At 36.2% G+C, this 23,932-nt stretch overlaps 1 protein-coding gene across 2 annotated transcripts in view; it reads right to left on the reverse strand.

Moving 5' to 3' along the window:
* TAF4B (TATA-box binding protein associated factor 4b) overlaps positions 1–23,932 on the reverse strand; it is a 196,632-nt gene that overhangs the window by 115,957 nt on the left and 56,743 nt on the right. The window contains exons 3-10 of one of the 2 annotated variants that reach the window (XM_044666499.1): positions 20,701–20,760; positions 20,542–20,589; positions 13,306–13,467; positions 13,064–13,186; positions 9,984–10,073; positions 7,073–7,337; positions 6,597–6,979; position 5,503 (exon numbers count right to left, since the gene is read on the reverse strand). In XM_044666499.1, the coding sequence (XP_044522434.1) occupies position 5,503; positions 6,597–6,979; positions 7,073–7,337; positions 9,984–10,073; positions 13,064–13,186; positions 13,306–13,467; positions 20,542–20,589; positions 20,701–20,760 (1,132 nt within the window). The remainder of the gene's footprint in view (positions 1–5,502; positions 5,504–6,596; positions 6,980–7,072; positions 7,338–9,983; positions 10,074–13,063; positions 13,187–13,305; positions 13,468–20,541; positions 20,590–20,700; positions 20,761–23,932) is intronic. The other variant, XM_044666491.1, reaches the window with a different exon arrangement.

Consider the following 23,932-nt stretch of genomic DNA (forward strand, 5'->3'; position numbering starts at 1 on the left):
TTTATATCCTCAAGCATTTCTTTACCAGACACAGGTGAAAAATCAAGTTTCAATTCACACCATGCTAGATTGTGAATACTAAATACAAGAAAACCTAAATTTCAAATAATTGGTAGAGTAAGCCCTGCAAAAGGTAAAAGTCTTCTCTTTACCTGAAAAAGGCAAGTAATTGCTATGAAAAATCTTAGGTTTTAATCCTGTAATGCAAAAGTGTGGAGATTTTTTTTCTTCAAAAGCTTTAGAACTGGGGTGGAAGAGTCTAGCAAAAAATATCAATGAAAATCTATTTCTTTTTTTAAAAGCATATGAATGAAAAGCCAATTAATCCAGGGGTTATCAAAAATACAAACTAAAGAAAATTTACAGGCAAAAAAGGGACTATGTGAAGTTACAATTCATCTTTTACTCAGAAGAAAATGATCATTTCCTGTAGTCAAAAGAAAACTTCTAGGCATAGAGGAAATTGCCAAGAATTCCCACATAATAATCACCTACTTTTGTCTATTAACTCCAAAGGCACTCAAGGGTGAAATGTGCAAGTAATGGCCAAACTACAAACCCTACTGTTACAATTGTAGGGCATTTGATTAATTATAGAAAGGACACCTGCGTCCCAGAAGGTTCTAGGATTCCTCGGATTTAGAGTTGGAAAGAGCTTTAAGACACCAAATCCAATTTTCTTTTATTCCACATGAAACAGAGAAGTTAAGAGGCTTGGCTGAGATCAAATAGTTAAAAAGTCAGAATAATTTAAACCCTGGTCCTCTCATTCCAAATTGAGAGTTTTATAACTGTCTTTGTATATCTGGAAAAGTTAATACCCAAGTATTTAATTTTTTTTCACTGGAAATGTGATGTTTTCACGACCTTCAGAATATGATTATTAATTTTGATAGGTTTCTTTTATGCTATCAAACTGACCTATTTTCAGGGATTTTTGTTGTTGTTGAGACAGTAGAGTTTTTTGTTTTCTAATTATAATATACTATAAGCTGTGAATAATATTATTGGCCTTTGTAGATCCCTGAAATTTTTTTCTTATCTTATAACTGTTAGGATTTCCAATCCTAAATCAAATTAAAACCTATAGCCATAACTACAAATTCAGCAACTTATTGAATGTCTCATAGGCATCTCAACATATCAAAAAAAAAAAAAAATAAAGAACTTGTCATCATCTTCCCTTTAAATCTACCTATCATCAAAATTTGCCTCTATTAATTAAAACCACCATTGCCCTCCGACAACCATGTTCCCCAACTCAATCATTCTCTACTCTTCCTTCTCCTAAAGCCCATCTCTAATAAGTTGCTAAGTCTTGCTAAGTTAGTTCTACCCTCTACATCTCTCCCTCACATGGCCACTGCCTCTGTTTAGGGACCCCTCACAGGACCTATCTCCTCGCTTAACTTTTTTTTTTTTTTAAACCTTCATCTTCCATCTTAGAATCAACACTGTGTATTGATTTCAAGGCAAAAGAGTGTTAAAGTCTAGGCAATGGGGGTTAAGTGACTTGTTCAGGGTCACAAAGCTAGGAAGTGTCTGAGGCCAGATTTGTGCTTATATATTCAAACAAGATCCTAATTTATTCTCTGGCTTACAGTTTATCCCCTCTCCAATCCATTTTTTACACAGCTACCAAAATAATATTCATAAAGCACAAGGTTGACCATGTCACACTAATGCTCAAAGTGTTTCCCTATTACATCTAGGATAAAATACAAGTGCCTCAACTTAGTATAAAAAGACTTTCACAATATGGCTCTTGTCTTTCTGGGTGGACTAGACATTGTTGCTCCCCTTCCTTGAATCTACATTCTAGACAAAGGGCTCTACATACTTTTCCCCAAATATGGTAGGTGATCTCATACCTCCATTCTTTTGCAGTTTTTTCATGTCAAGGAGCTCTATCCTTTGCCTCTTTGAATTCCTTATTTTTTCAAGGCTCAGCTCAGATGCCATCTCCTACAGAACCCTGGATAATTTCCTTTACTGTGAATGCTTTCTCTCACCTTCTGGAATTATCAGGTAAGACTTTATCTAGTTACTTGTTTTATTATAGCCTCAGTAGAATGTAAGCTTCTTAAGAGCAGGGATTTTTTCATTTTGACTCTGTATCAAGAATGCCTAAATGTAGCTGATATTTAACCAATATAAGTAGGAGTAGAAGTAGTGAAAAATGGATACCTGCTCATTTTCAAATTTTTGGTGGAAATACTTCTAAATGCTTTTCCACTTCACAAATGCTTAAACTTGGAATTCAAGTAAATTATCTTCATTATGGCAAGGAAAAATTTATTTGTTCCTATTCTATAGCTCTATTGGCCATGTTATCATGAAAGAATACCAGATTTTTATTAAAAAAAATCCCTGTGGAAACAAAATCATGGTCCAACAGAAAAAGCACTGGCTCTAGTATAAGAAGGCCTACGCTCAAATCCCTCTGCCATTTATCACCTGTTTTGACATCACCTAACCTTTCTGGGCTTCAGCTTCCTCATATGTAAAGTAAGGGGGTTGGACTATTAAGCATCTGAGGTTTCTCCCAGCTCAGGTCTACACATACCTGGCATAAATCCAGTTTGGTCATGAAGAATTTTGAAATGAACTATTGTATTGTCAGTACTTTGGGATTTTTATTTCTGTAGTATTCATTGCAAAAATTGGTCTATAATTTATTTTTAATACTTTCTAAAGCTTCTCACACTAGGTTAGGTATAGGGCTAAAAATTTTTGGCATGACAATTTTCTAGGATTATCTATCAGGTCACAGTAGAGTATATGAACTATTCTGGTAGAGAAAATGCCCACATGGGCAAAATCAGAGATTGAAGTACTGAACTGTTGTCTTGTAGGGGGTGGTCTGGATTTGTGATTTCATCTGTGTAGTAACTCTCCACCAACACAGATCTACAACTCATCTATAACTTAGTCTTAGAGAAGGGTCCATGCAACTAACAGAGAGGATAGATAAGTGACCTGCTTCCAGTAACATACCTTGTTTGTATGCCGGAAACAGAATCTGAACCCAGGTGTTCTCAGCTGCTAGACCATGCTGCCTTTAAAAGCACTTATTTTATAACCCTGACAAGGACCGTGTCCTATTTTAGCCTCAAAAAAGGTTTTGGGGCACCAATCTTTATATTTATGAATAATTTAAGTACTAATAGTAATTTGTTCTTTCAAGGCATAAATAAATTTAACTATGAAACTATATAAGAGAATGGTAGAAACAATACCACTTCTCACAATAATAAGCTCTATACTATTAGATGTCATCAGAAAATATTACCTTGAACAAAGCCATGGTACCTCTATTCCATGAAGTTCTTGGTCAATGTACTTCAATGCAGAAATAAACAGAGCTAGAGTAGGCCCAGAAAAGAACAACCAAAATGATAATCAAGGGAATACAGAAATGAAAATATGAGGACAGACTAAAAAAATTTCACTGTGAAAGGATGATAAGTGAGGAATAATATGGTCAAAGTTTCTAATATCATGAAGGGTAGGCAATGTTAAAAATAAACACTGGTATACTCCTTGGGGGCTACCCTTAAAAATAAAAAATAACTAATTGTAGCACAAATGAAAAGTACTATTTTTTCCTTTACTCATAGGGATTTAATATCCCAAATAGTAGTACAAGCTAAAAACTAAGTGAGTTCAAAAAGGATTTAAATAAATTCAAAGATAACCAATTGGTAATAGATTATTAAAAGAAACTTAAGATGTTTCAAAACACATCCCAATCTTTCTTTGTCCCACTGGCATCCAAAATTTTAATCTTAACATTAGCAACTAATCTGGTTTGGAAGTTGATTATCTCTTTCCTAATAGCCTAATTGTCCAGTCACCATTCTGCTCCATTCTAATCCATTCTTCACACAGATTCTAAAATAATTTTGACAGGGTACATATCTGACTACATCATTCATCTACTCAGAACATTTGTCTCTCTAATGACAAAAGGATAAAATTTCAACTCCCCAGGAAGACATTTAAGGCCCTCCACAATCTAGTTCTAGTCTTCCTTTCAATACTTTTTTCAAATTTCACTCACTTTACTGAAAACCAACATTCTGACCAAATCAGATTGCTATGAATTCCCTGGTCTTGAACTCTCTCTTACATTTCTATATACTAAAACAAATCATTCCCTATGTATTCCTATCTCAACTCCTTTTTTCTCTTCCTTTCAGGCTCAGTTTAGATGTCAACTCTTCCATAAAATCTTGACTAATTTTTATCGCCTTGACCCAATATTCTCAATTGAAGAGTTTTCCAACTCATCAAGATTTTATATAGCACAAGCAGATTCTAAATTACATTAGGCCAAAGATTATGTTCATTTTTCATCTTTGTATCCTTGGTACCTGGAGGAATACCTTGTACATAGTTGACACTTAAAAGATTTGTTGAAATGAACCTGACAAAACCTTGTTTTCTATTATGGTATACCCTGGGGTACTACTGTCAAAATATAGAATACAAGGGAGAAGAATCACAAGCCAGACTTAGGCATCACAAGCCAGACTTAGGCATTAAAATTTTTAGTGATCACCTGCCATATTCTTTTTCACCTGCATTAAAATACTTTCTCAGAAGTGTTTCAAAACTACCTGTCCTTCTACTAGAATGTTTACCCTTTTACTTAACTCAAGATTAAATGAAACTATATTCTACTACAAACTCAGTCGTCATGATAAATTTTAATTATTCATTTCTTAACTTGAGTAATGCTCATTTAAATCATCTAAAAATGACTTTATTTGACGGAATCTTCCAGCTCTGTGAATACTAAACACCTCTCTGTGGGGCATTACTACACAAAATAGTTTATGGCATTCTATGCCTCAGGTAACTCTGTTAGAAACCAGATTATAATACATCTCCACTAGCCAGTATTTAGCTACAGCAGCCCTTGCTATATTCAATCTGTTTTAAATAGCTAGGCATGAATACTAAAATCAAATCTGCTAACTGAAATTGAAACAAAGACTAAACAAAAAAACAGGCAACTCTCAGAAAAACTAACACATTTTACATTCCTTTAAAGAATGGCAGAAGAGAATAGAAAGAATTGAGGAAACTTTCCACCATTAGACACAATGCTCTTTCTTGGTTACAGTTATTCTTAAAATATACCAAGAAAAGTCAATGCATTGTCAGAAGGTTTTTTTTTCCTTTAAGAAGCATGACCAAAAGACACAAATACACAAGTTTGCATATGAACAATAAAGGGCCTTTAACAGTTTCATTTCTATTTAGGCTGGGCCACCTACATTGGAACAATTTTATCATATATATTTATCTCCTCAGGATAATTATTCCATAGGAACCCTTCAGTCCAGTGATATTTGTGGAATTAAATTTGGGCCCTTCTAGGGCTAAATACCATGTTATTCAATATTCAAGGGAGCGGTAGAATCCAAAAGAGGTTTGTAGTAGATTAACATACTTGTCCATGGCTTTAAAAATAAGAAAGGATAGTTAATATACACTGAAAGGCCCTGAAGTATTGAAGGGGATTATAGAATCTCTTTACCTGCTTCCAAAACTCAGTAACTTTGTCTTGTTCACCTCCAAATACTTAGTATGACTCTCTCTCCTCCTCAGCCCACCCCCAACCCAACTTCCTTTTCTTCCTCTGTCCCTTCCCCATTTTGGATTCAGGTTTGCACATCTTCTATCCCCAACTGGGCTAAATGCCTTGATGTAGGCTCTATTATAGAGCTTGCCATAGAATAGGCATTTAAATGCCTGCAGGATGTTGCTAAAAACATACAATCCCAAAATGAGAACTGTATTATGGTCTAAGGGAATAGGTAATGTATGGTAGAAAGAAAAAATGCTTCTGGGTCAGACAACCTGAAATTTAACTGTGTGACAAGGATCACTAAATCAATCTCTGAGTCTATTTCCTCATATATATTATGGTTTCTATGAGGAAAACATTCTGCAAATTATAGAGCACCATAAAAATTTAAACTGCTTTTAATGACTATACAAGACCACCACTGCTTGTGTATTGCCACCTGGAACCTTTTGCCTATATACCTGTAGTCTATAGTTCCTTAATAATAATAATAGTTCACATTTATATAGCACTTATTATGTGTCAGGTGCTGTGCTAATAAGCACTAACAATTTGATCTTCACTACAACCAGGGGAGATAGGCATCGTCCCCATTTTAAAGATGAGGAAACTGAGACAAAACAGGTTAAGTGACTGGGCCAAAGTCATACAGAGCTAGTAAGTAAAAGAGGCTGGATTTGAACTCAGATTTTTCCTGACTCTAGGCCCAGAGCTCTATCAACTCCCCAACTAGCTGCCTCTAGTAAATGTTCCTAAATTCCTTGCAAATAAAATCTAGAGCAACATTCTCATCCTCACAACTTTTTCAACTAGTAAACTAAGCAAAGGACTATTAAGCCTACTAATTTTAAACAAATGAGTAAAATAGCCCTTTCCCCCCTAGCCTTTTATTTCCCTGAAAACTCTACATCTACCAAGACTAACATAAAATAAAACCACTAGACTTAATTCCCCAAAATTAATATGACTATGTTAGAAGGGGGAAAAAGTTACTCACTAACTGTTTGACTTTCAGAGTTTGTGGAGTACTGGCTGGTTGTGAAAGGAAGGAGCCAGGTTGTGTAAGTTTGATATGAATAGGAGGCCCAATGAGAGGCTTTACAGAGGCAGATGTGGCTACTCCAGAATTCACAACTGGCTTTGAAGGTGGAAGAGAAATAGATGGCCCCAAAACTTCTCCAGAAGTCACAGTGGGTTTCGATGGTGGAAGTGACAGCGTTACTGCTGCCCCAGGGACAAGGGCTTTTTCAGGCTGGAGTGAGACAGTTGCTACTGTAGTAGCATCACAGGTCACAAGAGGCTTTGCAGGTTGAAGGAAGACAGTTCCAGCTGTTATTCCCACTGGACTGGTGGTTGAACTTACAGAATGGAGCGTGACAGCTTTGCTAGTCACGGCCCCTGGAACAGAAGCCGGATTTATGGGATGAACAGCAACAGCTCCAACTGTGGGTCCTCCAGCTCGAGTAGCAGGACTTCCAGAGTGAAGAGCACCAACTCCTCCTCCAGGGCCAGCCACTGGACTGGCAGTCTGAACTGAGACAGGGCTGGCTGTTGGTGCTGCAGAAACAAGGAGAGCCTTTTCCGTGTGGAGCGAGGAAATAGCTGTGGTCACGACAGGAGGGGGATGAGTGGCTGTGGCACACGTAGGAATGACGACTTGGGGAGGAGTTTGCTGAACACACTGTTCAATGAAGCTCTGGGAGTTGGGCATTAGCTGTCTTAAGGCAGTCACACTTTTCTAGAAATGGAAAAATTCAATACTATATTACTAGGAACCAAACAATCAAGCAGTTAAAAAAATAACATTGCAAAGAGCATTTATGGACTATTATTTATCCTACAGATTCCTCTTTTCTCCCATTTCTGAAAACCCCAGAATAATAATGATAATAATGATGATGATGATGATAATAATAATAATAACAACAACAACAACAATAATCATAATCATAATAAGTGCTAGACACTACAACAACAACAACAACAATAATAATAATAATAATAAGTGCTAGACACTATACTATAAGTACCTTACAATTATTGTTTCGGCTGATTTCACAACAACTCTGGGAAGTAGGTGCTATTATTATCCCCATTTTACATAATGAGGAAAACTGAGGCAGAGAGGTGTTAAGTGACTCACCCAGGAATACACAGATAGTATCTGAGCCTTGATTTGAATTCAGGTATTACTGACTCCAGGTGTTTTATCCACTGTGCAACCTAACTGCCTCACAAAACCTATCACATACTCAACCATGGCAAATATATTACAGACAAAATTATTTTACATAATCAAATGTATTTGCTTATTCAATGATGGAATGCTAGTTAAAAACACCATGTCAATCCTAGAATATAAGTCTAAGAGTTATGAGAAATTAATGCTTTTAAAAACACAATGAAAAATTGTTTTGACATATGCAAATATTGAACTATACTTTGGATCAAAGTTAAATCTAAAATATATAACACTCATCTAAATTCCCCAAAACATTAGGGGCCACTGCTATCTACAAACCATATCTATCCTAGGGCCTAAATAAATGACCACAGTATTCATGAATTTAAAAACTGAATTCTACAAAGTAAAATGAAAATAGAGGAAGAAATACTAAGTCAGATCATCATTACTAAATGGTTTCACCTTCTTTTTGGAAAGTAAAGGCTGAAATGAAGTCTTTACAGTTGTTGTATCAAGAGATAAAAACCAATTATTTGTTATGTGGAATGGCTCCCTGAAGGAGGGGAAATGGATGAATATTGGGAAAAACTTTGGTGTTACTGAAAAAAAAAGATATCAATAAGACTTTTTTTTATAAGAGAGAAAAGCTGATGGGAGCAATAAAAAATGAAATTTTCCTGCCAGAAGAGTAGTTTAAAACTATTTCTGGGTTATACCAGTAGAGACTATTTTCATTTTTCCATTGTAGGGATGAAGTATGAAGTACTACTAACTTCTTTGTTTCTTCATTCTAAACAAAGAGTAAACAATCATACCTGACTAAAGTGCCAGAAAGAAAATCAAAAAAGGAAGACAAAAGTAAGGAAAATGTCCTAACTACAGCCAAGTGTATTTGAACCAGCTTTCACTTCCAGTAGGCTGGGAGTTGTTCTCCAAAGGGGAGAGCTCTTTACTCCTCCCCTGAAGGGAGCCTTAGAGACAACAGGGAGGCTGAATAAAACCTTTCAGCCAGGCTCACATAATCTCTGGCTGACCCAAATTATCCTGTACCCAAAAGATAGCCTTCCTGCCTGAAGCTGATACCACCCAAAGCCCTCAAATACAAGCCTCTTGATTAGCCATATCATATTTCCCTTTTATTTTCCATTACACATCTCATTTGATGTTTACAACTCTATAAAGTAGGTGTCTCAGTTTTACAAAGGAAAATAAACTGAGGCGCAGATCATCTAAGTGACTTTCCCAGGGCCTCACAGCTAGTCAATATTTGAGCTAGATTTCAACTCAAGATTTCCTGACTCCAAGTCTAACATTCTATTCACTACACCACCTAGCTGCCCTAACTAAACTAAAATTTCTCTCACTACCTGGCTAGCTACAGGTCATATAACAATCCTTTGAAAGCTTTCAAAAGAATTTTAGTGTTACCAATAAAGGGAAACAGGTAAGGAATAAGCTCTTTCATCCATAATGTACCTAATGAGTCACTCCTTTCTTACTTTTGCCAATAAGATCTAAATAAATCTTTGAAGAGAAAAGACTGAAGTATGACTTATCATCTACCTTTCAGAAGAAAAGCAAGAGGCATGTCACAGAAATTAACAACAAAAGAAATCCAGGAGAATAGGCCAGGGTGAACAAAGGAGCCTCAAAAATGACTTGACGCACTTGGGCACATCCTCCCACCCTCCCACAATCCTTAAAAAACCTCCTGTCTTGAATCAGTGCTAAGAATAGATGACAAGCAAGGCTGGTAGCAAACAAGGCATGAGACAAGAAAATGACCTGAGCATTCACTGAGGGCAGAGACAACTAGAAGAGGATTGTCTCTAAATCTACAAACAATCCCGATCTATCATAAAATGGAATGAGCTATATATATTATACAAGTCCAAAACATTATTTCTCATGAAAAATTTTAAATGCAGGACCTAAAGGAAAGGAAAAAAGGCAGACTATAATAGCTTAAATCATTTGTCAAACATATAAAGGCAATTTTTTTTCCAATTTAATAAGCTAAAAAACAAGAAGAATTCATGCTCTATTTCCTAAAATTCCACTTAATAATATTCCCCCAATAGCTTTAGTAATGCCTTATTCAAAATGAGGTAATCATACTCTTTATCAGATAAAAAATTTATTATTATATAGCTGTCTCCCAATCCACTCTCTCCCTTCCCTCCCCCGAGAGCACCTTACCTTTAGAAAAGGGACAAGATGTGGTTGAGGTGAAGACTTGAGTTCAATATACAATTTTTTGGTAAACTCCTCTGGTTCTATTTTTGCATCCTATGAAGAAAAAAATAAGAACTTTTGTGTTTACATTTTTTAATTAATTGGAACACTTATTAAATGACCACTGTGTGCAAGGCACTATGCTAGGTCCAAGGTGGGACAAGAAAAAAATAGTTCAGTTCCTGCATTTAAGCTTATACTCTACTAAGGGAATATATGCATAAATACAAAGTATCATGATGAAGATGGTTAAGAACTAGAAAATATTAAAAAGTATAGGAATACCTGACATAAGCTTAAAAAATAAAAATAAGTACATTCAAAACATGGAATGTACAAATACCATACATAACTGAATAAAGACTCATTTGGTATATGTAATCAGGGGAAATTGTTAGTATATTGGTTTGCTGTCACATAGATTATAAGAACAACACTAACATAAATCTACAAAGGTAGATAGATGGGAGCCAGATTGCGGTAAGTTTCAAATGCCATCAACTAACTTCCTTTCTATATTCTTCCTTGTCAAGGAAGATACTCAGCAGGTCCCTCCTTAAAAGCAAATCCCACAAACTTGTTTAGCACCAATGTATCTCAAAATTTCAAAATCTCAAAATATTTTAATATTTGTCTCCAAAAAGCAAAATCAGTCTTCACTTTATTCATTTATTTTAAGCCCTTACCTTCCATCTTAGAATCAATACTAAGTACTGGTTCCAAAGCAGAAAAAAAAAAAAAAGTAAGAAAAGCAGTAAGGGTCAGGCAATTGGGGTTAAGTGACTTGCCCAGGGTCACACATCTAGGAAGTGTTTAAGATCATATTTGAACCCAGGACCTCCTATCTCTAGATCTGGCCCTCTATTCACTGAGACACCTAGCTGCCCCTGGGATTTCATTGTAAATGTATTTTGTTAGTGACAGTCTAAAGTTAAGTAAAATAATAATAATAAAGGTAGGGGGTAGTATTCTATATTACAAATGCCCTACTCTCCAACTCCAATGCCTTATCATGTCATAGATATGACTCTGTGTTCTTAAAGGTAGAACACAAAGTCCTATATCAAGCTAGAAAGACTTGGAAAGAAAGTCCAGAGGGTTAACTACCCTTTGAGGACCAGACTAGCTGGTTTGAAAAGACTCATTACCAGAATGCTGACCACAAGGGATCATCTTTTTTTGTTATAAAGACTTCTAATGACTAACATTTGGAGGGGTTGTCATCTGTAGTGGTGGAAAAAGTATCAAAGCTACTAAATCACAGATCTTTTTGAAGGATTAAAACTTTTATAATACTCATATACATTCATGTGTATTTGAATATACACATACACATAAAAAGCAATATAAATATAGTAAAGGCCACTCATGAAAGACCTGTTTTCTAGGCTTATCTTTTACATTATTTGTGTGACCATGGGCAACTTATTTAATCTCTCAATGCTCCCAACAATTCTCTAAGATTGCTGTTACAGATGACTTGCTGATCTACATCAGGGAAAGGGAATAAGCATTGATATAGCACCAACTATAGTCAGGTACTATGCTAAATCTTTTTTATAAATCTTTTTGATCTAATCCTTACAATAACTCTTGGAAATAAATGTCACTATTACATCCATTTTGTAGTTGAGAAAACAGAGACAATCAGAAGTTAAGAAACTTGCCCAAAGTCACACAGTGTGTCTGAGACTGGATTTGAACTTAAGTTTTCCTGATTCAAAATCCAACATTCTATTCTCTAACCCAAAAGCTGCCTAGGCAAATGAAGAAATTGCAGGTCTAGATCTCAAATCCAAATAATATCAATTTATTTATTAAAGTACCTAATATTTACCAGGAACTACGCTAGGTAATGATTTAAAATATAGGGTTATATACCTAAAATGAAAAACCTACAGATGTATATGGAAAACAATACTGCTTTTCAGACAGAAGTATCAAACTTATAAAGGCTAGCAAACTCCTATGGGACCAAAACAACATTAATATATAATTAGAAAATATGTAACAAAAAAATTTTAAAGATAATACAACATAGATAATGTTGATTTGTGTTTTTATAAGTTAGCATGCAGGCTTGCAGGACCCTGCTTTTGTTTGAAACCACTGTTATAAGTTATCAAACAGATTTGGTAAGGCCAATATTCAGAACAATACAGAGATATTTTCCTCTAGGATTAATGACAATATAAACCATTTGTACTTGGACCTTTTTTCAAAAAGAGATTACAAGGGCACCTGGGTAGCTCAGTGGATTGAGAGCCAGGCCTGGAGACAGGAGATCCTAGGTTCAAATCTGGCCGCAGACACTTCCTAGTTATGTGACCCTGGACAAGTCACTTAACCCCCATTGCCTAGCCATTACCATTCTTCTGCCTTGGAACCAATGCACAGTACTGATTCTAAGACAGAAAGTAAGGGTTAAAAAAAAGATTGCAAGGTTTTAAAGACCGAAACTATAATTATAGAAGGCTCCAAATGATTAATCAGTTTTGCTTTCCCTATTCTTCTCTCATGGGTATTTGACATCATTAAGTCATTACCATAAGTCAAGTTAGCACTACAGTGATCCCTTACCTTTCACGGAGTTACATTACAGAGACCTCTGTGAGAGGTGAAAATCCACGAAGTAGTGGTGTCATATTTATTTTATTATTAATATGTATTTTTAAGGCTATTTATAAACCCTTTCCACTCTCCTATAAACCTTTCCCACACTATTATTAACCTTTGTCACATTCTTATAAACACTGAGCCAAACAGCTATGGTTGATTGCCTTTCAGCCAATAGTGTGCCATGTACAATCTCAGGTTGCAAAACTTGCACAAGTGGTAGTGGCATACTGCATTTCCATTGTGTACGTACAGTACGATATTCATCTGCAAAATCCAGCGAAATAGCAAAAACTCTGTGATACAGAATTAGATATGTATTTTTTTAAAACCTCCAACACAGTGAAGCCTCAATAAGTGAACCGTGATATAGCAAGAGACAACTATACTTGTTTTAGGGTTTGCAGGGTTTGTTAAAAATAACTTACCAATAGATTTTCCACGAGTTTCTTCACATTCTGGCCCATTTCTGGGGACTGAGATCCACCACAGGCTAGTTTTATTAACATTGCAAGAAAGTTTTTGCATTTTGTCACATTCTCTAGCATTTCCTGGTTACAAAAAAAAAAGGATAAACATTGCAACCAACATCAGACATTCATCTTTATGTAACAGATTATAGAATGCAATGAAAACTACTTCAGGAATTATAAAGTAAAAAAAGTATTACCACAGAGATACTAGTCTGTCCTGCTGCTGGAGTCTCAACCTTCCGGGTGCTCTCTTGGGAAGGGGCTGCTGGTGTTCTGATGATTGAAGGCTTCAGAGGAGTTACAGTATTCAATGGTTTTACTGGAGTAACTGTTACAACATTGGCTGGTGCAGCCACAGACTGAAATGAGAAAACAAACTGTTACATTTTAGCAGCAGTATTATTACTCTTCTATGATGGGAAATGGTATCTCATTCTACCCTATCCTGCAACTAGAATGCTGCTATCATTGCTTATTAAAAGCTACAAGACATTCCTGACAAATCTTATAACAAAAAAAATACTGCCTTTTTTTAAAGTATAAAAACACAGTGAGTATGCAATAATTTATTAGCTATTTCTCACACAGACTTTCTAATTAAGTATACAAAGGCACCATTTCAACCATGTCATTCACTTGATTTCATTCTGAAGTGGTTCCCCCCCCACCTTGACTGACATGAGGAATGATTCTAGCACCATCTACAGGACAAAGGAAATATATAAAAACATTGATGTTAGGTAGCATTTTTTAAAAACATATCCCCCCATTATGGGAAAACATTATCATCACATTTATGAAAAGAAAAAGATCAGCTTTTATAAAGACTTACTATATGCAGAAATATCCAAGTTGAGCACTTGTAACATATGGAAAAAAGGCATGAAGTTCTAATTTGATTATCAAAACTACATTTCTAAAGATGCCCCAGGATTTAAGATTTATTACAATATGCTCCTCAAGGAAATTTCATTCTAAAACAATTAATAGGTCAAGAAACTTCAATGTATATATACATGGAAAATATTTATTCAAATTCCTTTTTATTCTTAGCTACATAAGAAAACTAGAACATATACACAAAAATGTTTGTGAGAAAGACTGGGAGAAAAAAACCTATTTTTGAAAGACTGTCATAGACACATAATTTAAAAGTCCCCTAATATGAGCCTTTGCCTTATAGCTTTTTCGTTGTCTTTTTATATTTTTAGGGGCTCTTAACACTTGAGCCCATTAACTTGTTTCCATTTTTAAATATGTTGATGACTGCATTTCAATAAACTTTATTTTTTAAGCCTATGTATTTTATTTTCTGCCTTATAAAAATAGTTTTCTGAGGAGGGTTTCATTGGTTCTTTACAAGACTTTCAAAGGAGTCCATGACAATAAAAAATTAGGAACCCTTAATATAAGGTAACTTTTAATTATCTTGGCATCAACAAGAGCTCTTTCACTGCCAAAAAGAATAGCTAACAAATAGTTTCCTAGATTGTCTTGATGTTGTCCTATTTCTAGGTGTTTGTCTGTTTGTTTTCAAAGATAAAAGGAACCATAATCCTAGACCTTAATCTTACCAACAAAGAGAAACTAGTTGCTTGAGTAGAAATGATGGAAATGTTTTAACAGCTGTGACTGAACACTATGTCTCAGTATTATTCCTAATTTTTATTTTTGATCTAGTCATAATTTCAATGCAGTGGAATAATATCTCTACTAGTGCCTATCTGCCACCTTTGTGACTTGACCAGAGTCAAAGGTTAGTACATGCAAAAGGTAGAACTTACATCCATGTTCTTCCTGTCTCTGAATCCGGCTTTATCAGATAAAAGCCAGGTTGTCTTTCTAACATTCATAATAGAAGAAAGAATCCTGGGCATAGTTAGGTAACTCACAAAATCTGGAGAGAACATAAGTAAAATGCTACAGTGGGAAAGAGCACTGGCTCTATAACCAAAATAACATTTTGGGCAAGTAACTTAAACCTCTCTCTCCTATCTTATTGCTTTAGTGTCCTCATCTATAAAATGAAAGATCAGACTAGATGGCCTCTTATGATCCAATTATCCCAAGATTTAAAATTCTACAAGGAAAGGTAATGAAGGAGAGACAGAAAACTCAATAATGAAATCTAAAGACACAAAAGAAAATCCTTATGTGAAAGAAAGGGGTAGAGAAGGATCTCAAAAAGATAGCTAGCTGGCTCCATGGATTAAGCGCCAAGCCTAGAGATGGAAAGTCCTGGATTCAAATATGGTTTCCAATACTTTATGTAACCTGGGTAAGTCACTTAACCCCCATAGCCTACTCCTTACCCATTTTTTCTCAGAAGCTAAGGGTTTAAAAAAAAAAAAAACCTTAAAGAAGCACGGAAACTCATCAATTGTTTTAGGGTTTTTTTTAAAGGCACATACAGGAACTAGGGCAGCTAGGTAGCACAGTGGATAAAAAGCCAAACTTAGAGAGAGGAGATCCTGGGTCCAAATCTAGCCTCAGACACTTCCTAGCCTTGGCATCAATACTCAATATCAATTCTAAGACAGAAGGGTAAAATTAAAAAAAAAAAAAAAAAAAAAAAAGGCAGGTACAATAGATGGAAAAATGGGTAGCTGATTGGGAATCAATATAAGAAGATGTCATTACACTATAAGACTATTGAGATACAATAATAAAAAACAAAAAAATGAAACTAAATACTGTATAATTATCATGACCAAGCTTGGACTAGGAGATGGGGAAAATCTACTTTCTTCCTTTCTTTGCAGAGGTAAAAGATTTTAGACATGAAATATTTTCAGACATCCTTGATATACTGAAAGGTTTTGCTTGCTTAAACTTCTTTTGTTTGATCTTTTTTTATCCTGTTATAAAAAATTTCTAGTTGGGCAAGGAAGAGGGGAATGAATGACTTAATTAATTCAAAAAAAGAAAGTCATCTACAAAAGCTATCAATAAAAATTAAGATTTTAAAGTGTGTCAGTAGTGAATGAGAAAGAATTTATTAAGCACTTATTATAGGCCAAGCACTGTACTAAGTGCCAAGTTCTAAGGATACAAATACAAAAGCAAAGGTAGTTTTTGCCTTCAAGAAACTTACATTCTAATAAGATACACGGCACACATAAGACAGAGTGGTGATCACAGAGAGACACTTCAGTTCACAAAGTTACAAGGATGGTAAGTGAAGTCACTGAGGAATAAGCAGAGTGACACACTTAACCAGGAAGAAAATAGGATAAGCAGTAACCAATGTTGGGGAGAGAGAAGGGAGGTGCTAGGGATCTTGGGGAAGAAGATTCTCCAGTAAATAGTGTCTAGTGTAAGGTAGTAGATTGTCAGAGAATAAGGAGTGCTAAAATTCAAAATGAGATCAGTTTGACAAAGAATATTAAGGAGAATGAAAAAAGATATTTTGGAGTTATACTGGAGAAAAGATGATCAAAGAAGGAATAAGAATGCTACATGGAGAGGGTAATAGTTCATGGCAGAAAGAAGGTATCACTACTCAGTTCTTTTTCACTTGTGAGTTTTTGTTTTTTTCCTGCCAAGAAAAATAATGGTCGGACTAGAAAGGACAAATCAATAGCTAACAGGGAGCTGAAATTCAAGGTGGGTAGGGAAATAGTAAGCTTATCACCTAGCTACCTTGAGAATTTCAAATCTTTTCTCAAACCATGGAGAATAAATATAACAGGATCAGTGGTTCGCTGGGCATGATTCAGGAACCGCTATATTGTTTCCCTCATTTTAACTTCTAATATGCAAATACTGATAGATATAACCCACATAAACAAAAAGTTTGGGGGAAATGGAGAGGAAGTGTCTTCCTAAGAACAAAAAGTCTAAGAATGACCTATATCAGTGACAGCAAACCTTTTAGAGCCAGAGTTCTGGGCCTTACCCCCAAACTGGGTGCTATGCCTATCCCCTCCAGAGACCTTGTGCCATGCCCCCACCCAGTGCCAGGTGTGTCCTGCCCCCTCCCCTTACCCCACACAGGGGATAGAGGAAGCACTCCCATTGGGTTGCTAGGTGGAGGGGTGGGTGAAATGAGGAATGTCCTTAGTGCAAGTGAAGAGGGGAAGGGGAGCAGCCTAAGCACTCTTCTCCCCTCTAGCTCTGCTACCTGTGAGGCACCCACCTTACCCCCTTGCACTCCCACTGGGCTGCTAGGCAAAGAGGCTGGAAGGCATAGTGGGGAAAGGGAAAGGAGGGGAAGGCAGCAGTGTGCCCAGAGAGAACATTCTGTGTGCCATCTTTGGCACCCATGCCACGGTTTCACCATCGCTGACCTAGCTAAAGAGAGCACACTTATCAAACCTGCAAATGGCATGATATGAGAAGAGAGTTCTACTACCTGAAAGAGTAAGAATCCAAAGAGATCTCCACAGATGAGAGCACTGGGTTGAATCTCACAAGATAAAATGCAATAGTTTAAAAGCATAGTCTTAAACCTGGGTTCTAAAGAGAACTTCACAAATATAACATAGTAAAGACATGCCTGGAGAGTCTATTGTAAAAAATATGGAAGCTTTAGTGGACCATGTCCTGAATAGGACAGTTAAAAAAAAAAGACAATTAAAATCCTAAAGCACCTTGAGGATGCCTTGGAACATGTACACAGTTCCCAGAATCAGGGAAATAATGGCTCTGCTAGACTCTGAATCTGTAAATGTTCAATTCTAGGCAACATATTGTAGGAAAGAAATCAAATGGAAAGCATCAGGAGGAGAACCCATACAGCTAAGGGTGGCTATTTCTGGTTGGCTATTTAGTTTTTGCCTTTGTACCCTCAGTACTTCAGTGTCTAGAACTTGGTAGGCACTTAAAAATCTCTGTCAATATGAACTGGCCCTAGAAGGTAGAAAGAGCAATAACAGGTAAGATATGGCAAAGAGGGAGATTTCAGCTTCGTATAAGAAAAAACTTTTATACAGATAGCTCCCCAGAAGTGAAAGGGGATGCTTCTGAAGTTAATGAGTTCCCTCTAGAGATCTTCAATGGGCGACCATTTTTAGAGGATCATAAAGTGGGGATCCTTTTTCAGCTATATATTGGACAAGATGGCCTCTGAGGTCCCTCACAACTCCAGAACTTTAATCTGTGATTGAAATAGCAGTAAGTCCCATCTCATTGTCTAAAAAAATCTTTCTTTCTATGTAACAAATATATTCAAGTCAAAATAACAGAAGTCACCTATGACTTTAGTTGATGACCATTTTATGAAAACACTCCCTTTATGCCAGGGTTCTTCCTCTTTCTCATTTCCCAGGACAACCCAATGAAAACTTTGACCTAGTAGAGAAGAAACCAGAAGGTTTCAGTAGAACCTATTACTGAGAGCAAAGGAAGCCTTAAAAGCACCTCTTACTTCTCTATTATAGTAACTAGGTAGTGCAATGTAACACTAGGCCTGGAGAAAAAACTTGGTCGTCCAAATCCAGTCTCCTATATTTACTAGCTGTGTGACTCTGGACAAGTCATTTAACCTCTGTGTCTCAGTTTCCTCAACTGTAAAATGGGAATAAATAATAGCACCTACTCCCCAGAGTGAGGATTCAATGAGATAATACTTTTGAAAGACTCAGCATAGTGGCTGGCACATATTAGGCATTTACTATAAATGCTTGTTTCCTCTTTCCCTTTTTATATTAGTCACTGACTACTAAAAAAAGTTCAAAAAGTACAATATTCATACCTCTTTCTAATTTGACTCCTAATACTTTTCTAATTTTATTAATAGTGAGTCTCTCAAATCCATCTCCTTCCATAATCTGAAAGGGCCTAGAGTTGCTCTATCTTCTAAGTTTTCTCTAGAAATTTCCGTATAGCCCTCCAAAGTATATAACTTCTCACTACAAACACATTCTGCCCTAACTACCATCCAATGCCCTATTGAAGTTGTGAAAAAAGAAAAAGATGCATATGTGGAGGGTAAAGGGGCTAGCATTTGAGGTCTAGTGCCACTAATGTAAATTGAATGCATATAAATTTAGCAAGTAAAACTAATTTGAATGTGAAACTATTTTTTGAAACTGGAAAGCACATTTAGACTCAAAAGTGACCATTATAATTAGAAATGATGATCTTCCCCCTGCCCCCATATATATCCCTTACTTACTGTCTTAGAAACAATTCTAAGGGATAGGTAAGAAATATTAAGTGATTTGCCTAGGGTCACACAACTAGGAAGTGTCTGAGGCCAAGTTTGAACCCAGGTCCTCCCAACTCCAGGCCTGACACTTTGCCTGCTAAGTCATATAACTGCCCCTTTTCTCTTGCATATTAACTGCAAATTAATTATGTGCCATCAGAATATACCCATCACCAAGAAATTTATCACTAAAGAAGAACTAGGCATATGATGAGTTATGTGAGTATTATCCAACATAGATATTTTTCCTCCAAGTTCATCAATACCTATAAGTAGCAAGAAAATACTTCTCAAATTCCTTTAGGGAGAGGGAAAGAATATTTTAAAATTCATTATAAAAAAAATTTTTTTGCCTTTTAATTTACATGCAAGGGGTCACAGAAAATTGAACATAAGTGAAAAACAACAAAAATAATGCTGATTTTCTCCACAAGGTGAACATACTTTTTTAAACTTCATTTTCTGAACTAAATAACAAACGTTATGTATTCTTCTATTTGGTCTCTGAAGTGGTTCAAGTTAAAAGAGGCACAATTCCACTGTGAAGAGTCATGTCCTACCACAGGCCAGGACTCTATTTTCACTAGTGTTAGTTAAAAAGAGGTCTAGATATGACATTTAGTGCTCTTCTCTCTCCTATAAAGCACTTGATAACAGTTATTCAACAGAACAAAATCATCTCAGTTTCCAAGGTCTGATATTACTGCTCTTGTTGGATTACTACTGTCAATACAACAATGCTATTCCTTAGACACCAATAAGTGAATATGCCATATTCATGAATATGCCACCAGACAAATGGTCGTGCTTGAATTGATGAGTGCAAAAGTTCTCAATTTTAAGCCAGCTATTTCCTCTAAACTATTTCTATTTATTTCTACCTACTGCAGAGTTATCCTGCAAATGCTATACTTAGGCTTCAACAGTTCAGGTTGTTGGCTTGGGATTAATTACTCACATATTCAACAAAGGATAACTAAAATTAATCTACTACCCCCTTCATGGTTCTAATAAAATTTTTCAGTTTGATACTTGTGAGAAGAAAGTTGAAATTTACAACCACCTGTACTAAGAATTTTTCCCCACATATTCTATGTCATGAAAAAAAGCACTTTGTAAATTTTAAAGCTGAATAAAGTGATTTACTTGGCCAAAATAAAAAAACTGCCCCAAATATCTAGTTTATATAGAATGAATAGCAATCACTCACCTATTGTGTACCTTTGCTACAGAGATCAAATATAACATGGACACAGATAGCCAAGAGAAAATCTCAACCTACCTGTACTATGGAAGGTTTCTGGAAGGAAGTTACCACAGTACTTCCTAACTGTGCCACAGTTTTCACAGGAGTAGCAACCGTTTTGTTGGGTGTCAATGCCTTTGTCGGAGTCACTGCCTTGACAGAGGCCACTGTCTTTACTGGAGTCACTGTCCTGACAGGAGTCACTGCCTTGACTGGAGCCACTGCAACTTTCTTGATTAACTGTGTACCAGAATTCTGAAAATAAAACATAAAGATATACACAATTATTAGGATATAGAAGAGCTCTAAAAGAGAATGAGTATTTAAAGATCTGTAATCTATAAAAACGGTGGGTTTCCCCCGCCACCACATCCTCCTTCTTTCCCACCCAGAAATATACCAAGAAATCTCGGCTCTAGTCAGTTCCTTCTTTCCTTGCACAGAACATCTGTCCTACCTTTCCTTCTCTATTCAAAAATGTTTGAATGGGACTCTTTTCATCCCAGTAAGACAAATGGCCCTCTTATGTAATAGGGGGTGATCCAATCCTGCTATATGCAATCACTCAGTCATACCTATATCAAACTAGGGAAGAGTGAGGAAAGCCTGGCATAACCGGACATCAGGTCTAGAGGAATGCTTTCAGTAATCCTTAATTTCCTTCTTCCAAATATGACCATTTCTTCCTAATATGATCATTTCAACAGGGCTAAGTTTTAGATGTATCCTTAGTAACTGTGGCCACTTGACTTCTGGCATTTCTTTCCTCCCTTAATCTGTCCCATCAAAAATATCAGCTTAAGCACCTGTTCTGAGGTGAGGTCAAAAGCACCTGTAATAAGACACAACCTATGCATTTTTAGCATTACTGACTGGTTTGAACCTTCCAAGGAAATCTCTAAGTCTCAAAAAAGCCAGGGCAATGGAATGTAGGCAGGATTTAAGTACACAACCAGAAAATGTTTCATATGTGGTTTTTAAATAACATTCAAAGAATGTAACCTGAGTGCTCTAGCTGAATGCAACCTTAAATTGTGGAAGTCATCATAAGCAGCAACAACAAAAGGCAACCACAAAAGTCTTCTCTATTTCTCATCTCTATTTTGGATAAAAATTCTAATAAAAATATTTACCAGTTGAGGTGGAAAGCATACAATCATAGAATTTTTGAGTTGGAAAGGGCCTTTGAAGCCAACTAACCCAACCACCTCAATTTACAGATGAAGAAACTAGGGCTTCAAGGTAAAATAACTTATCTAAGGCCACACAGCTACTACATGACCAAGGTCTTCTGATTCCAAAATCACTGCTCTTTCTACAATACCACATAGTGGGTTTCTCTTCATTTCAAACCAAACAACTTGTGCATGCTCAATTTAATTCAAGATTTTATTAATCACCTACTATATGCCAAGTACTAGGAATACAAAAACAAATATTAAATATTAAACACTTCCTGCCTTCAAGAAGCTTACCCTCTACTAGGCAAAAAATTTATGCCTTGCAGAAGAAGTTCTCCTTTGGATATGGGTTGGATGAGATGACCATGAAGCTTCCCTTCCAACTGAGGGTCTGTGATTGAAATTATATATGATAACTCAGCTACTCTTATCTTTGTCTCTCAGGAACATATTTAAATATTTGTGTCACCTATATTTACAGGTGAGCATCTATATTACTTGCATTTTAATTCTATCCTTTAGAAGGTTTTATGAATTAAATCTCCACTTAGAAGGAACTGAATCTAAATCTCTACCAACACTTTAAATTCAATATGTTTATAACTTCTACTACCACCACCAAAAAAAAATCTGCCCTTCATCCTAATTTGTCTATTACTGTTGATGGAAATAATGCAGCCATTCAATTGCATGTCAAGTCTTATTTTTCATAGGGTCTATATCTAATGGGATCCAGGGCTGAAAATTATTCTTAAAGAAAATCTAGATTAGAGATTTCCAAACTTTTTCCATTCAACACATACACTATCCGCCCCACCCCCCTCCATCCACTGGCTTTCAGTAAACTTTTCTGTACCCCCAATTCAATATGAAAAGAAATAAATTCAGTTTACTGTAGATATGCACATGGGAAATGAGATTGATTTCAAAAGGATGATAACATTATATATAAAATATTCCCATACTTCCTTGACAAGCTTCTCATACCCTTAAACCAAATCAGCACCCTCATTTAAAACAAGAACAAATTTAGTCCCAGAGAGGGACTATAGTCATAGTAGTATAAAGAATAGTGCCAGGCACGAATCAAGCTTTTAAATCTTGCCAGTCTTAACCATATTATCCCAAATTCATGTCCCCATTAGTGCTCAGCTTAACTATAAGAGTAGCCTCCTGGTAGAATTCCCTTCCTTCCATATGTACCTTTTCCCCTCATATAGGTACCAGGATAATCTGCCTAATGCACAGAAGGAATACTCTCCTATTCAAAAGCCATCAGTGCCTTTCCATTTTGCCTTCAAAATAAAGTGTGGCTCTTTACATTAAAAATGAAGATTCTTCATAAACTGGGTGCAAACTATTCCTATGCCCATACAATATGGACACCATTGTCCTCTAATCAGGCCTTCATCTTGGTCTTTTTTTCCCCCTTCTATGCACTTTCCTCTTTCCTGAAAGACACCTTTCACATCTCAGGTGTGGTGTACAAAATAATACTGCCATATTTCCTTAGGGTATCCTGTCAATTGCCCAGTTTGGAATGTTGGAGTTTGCCATAACATGTATGTATGATGCATGTTCTCAAATTTCCTCTAAAGACAAAGTTTTCCATTGGGGACAGCTCTGCCTGAAATATGACTGTATAGGCAGTGAAGCACCTTTCACAAACTGTCTCCTAATGTGATCTACTCTCTCTGGGGCTTGGATGTCTCTTAATCGTAGGATTGTCTCAGCTGACTCAATGATCTTATCCAGAAAGTTACTGGGATGTTCTTCTTTCCCGTCTGAGCTTTTCGAATTTTAACCATGAATTGGGATGCTTAGCATGTAGCTGCAATGCTTCCAGTAGGTCCGTTCTACATTGCACCAGATACTGCATATTTGCATTGGATATTAATTCTAGGTCTTGGTGAACAGAAGCCCAGGCAGTCAAATTTGGATTTGTCCTTGTTTCATTTAGAAATTTTTCCTTTTCTGAGGGTGAATAAAATTGCCCCAGAAGAAATTCAACATCATCAAAACTGGGATTAAATAATGTAAATGCCCTTTTCATTTCCTTGATTGACTTGAATGGTGAAGTGTAGAATTTTGGAAAATGCCTACAGAGAACTTCTAGGTCATTGGGTGTGAAAGCCTCATGTGATTTAATAAGTACAATGCCCTCCCCCGGCATAGGGTTTATTTAACTAAGGAAGGAGGGATAGAAGAGTGGGACAAAGTAAAGCTGAACTCTAGTTTACTCTTGC

This window comes from Gracilinanus agilis, chromosome 1, assembly GCF_016433145.1.
Source record: "Gracilinanus agilis isolate LMUSP501 chromosome 1, AgileGrace, whole genome shotgun sequence".
NCBI lineage: Eukaryota > Metazoa > Chordata > Mammalia > Didelphimorphia > Didelphidae > Gracilinanus > Gracilinanus agilis.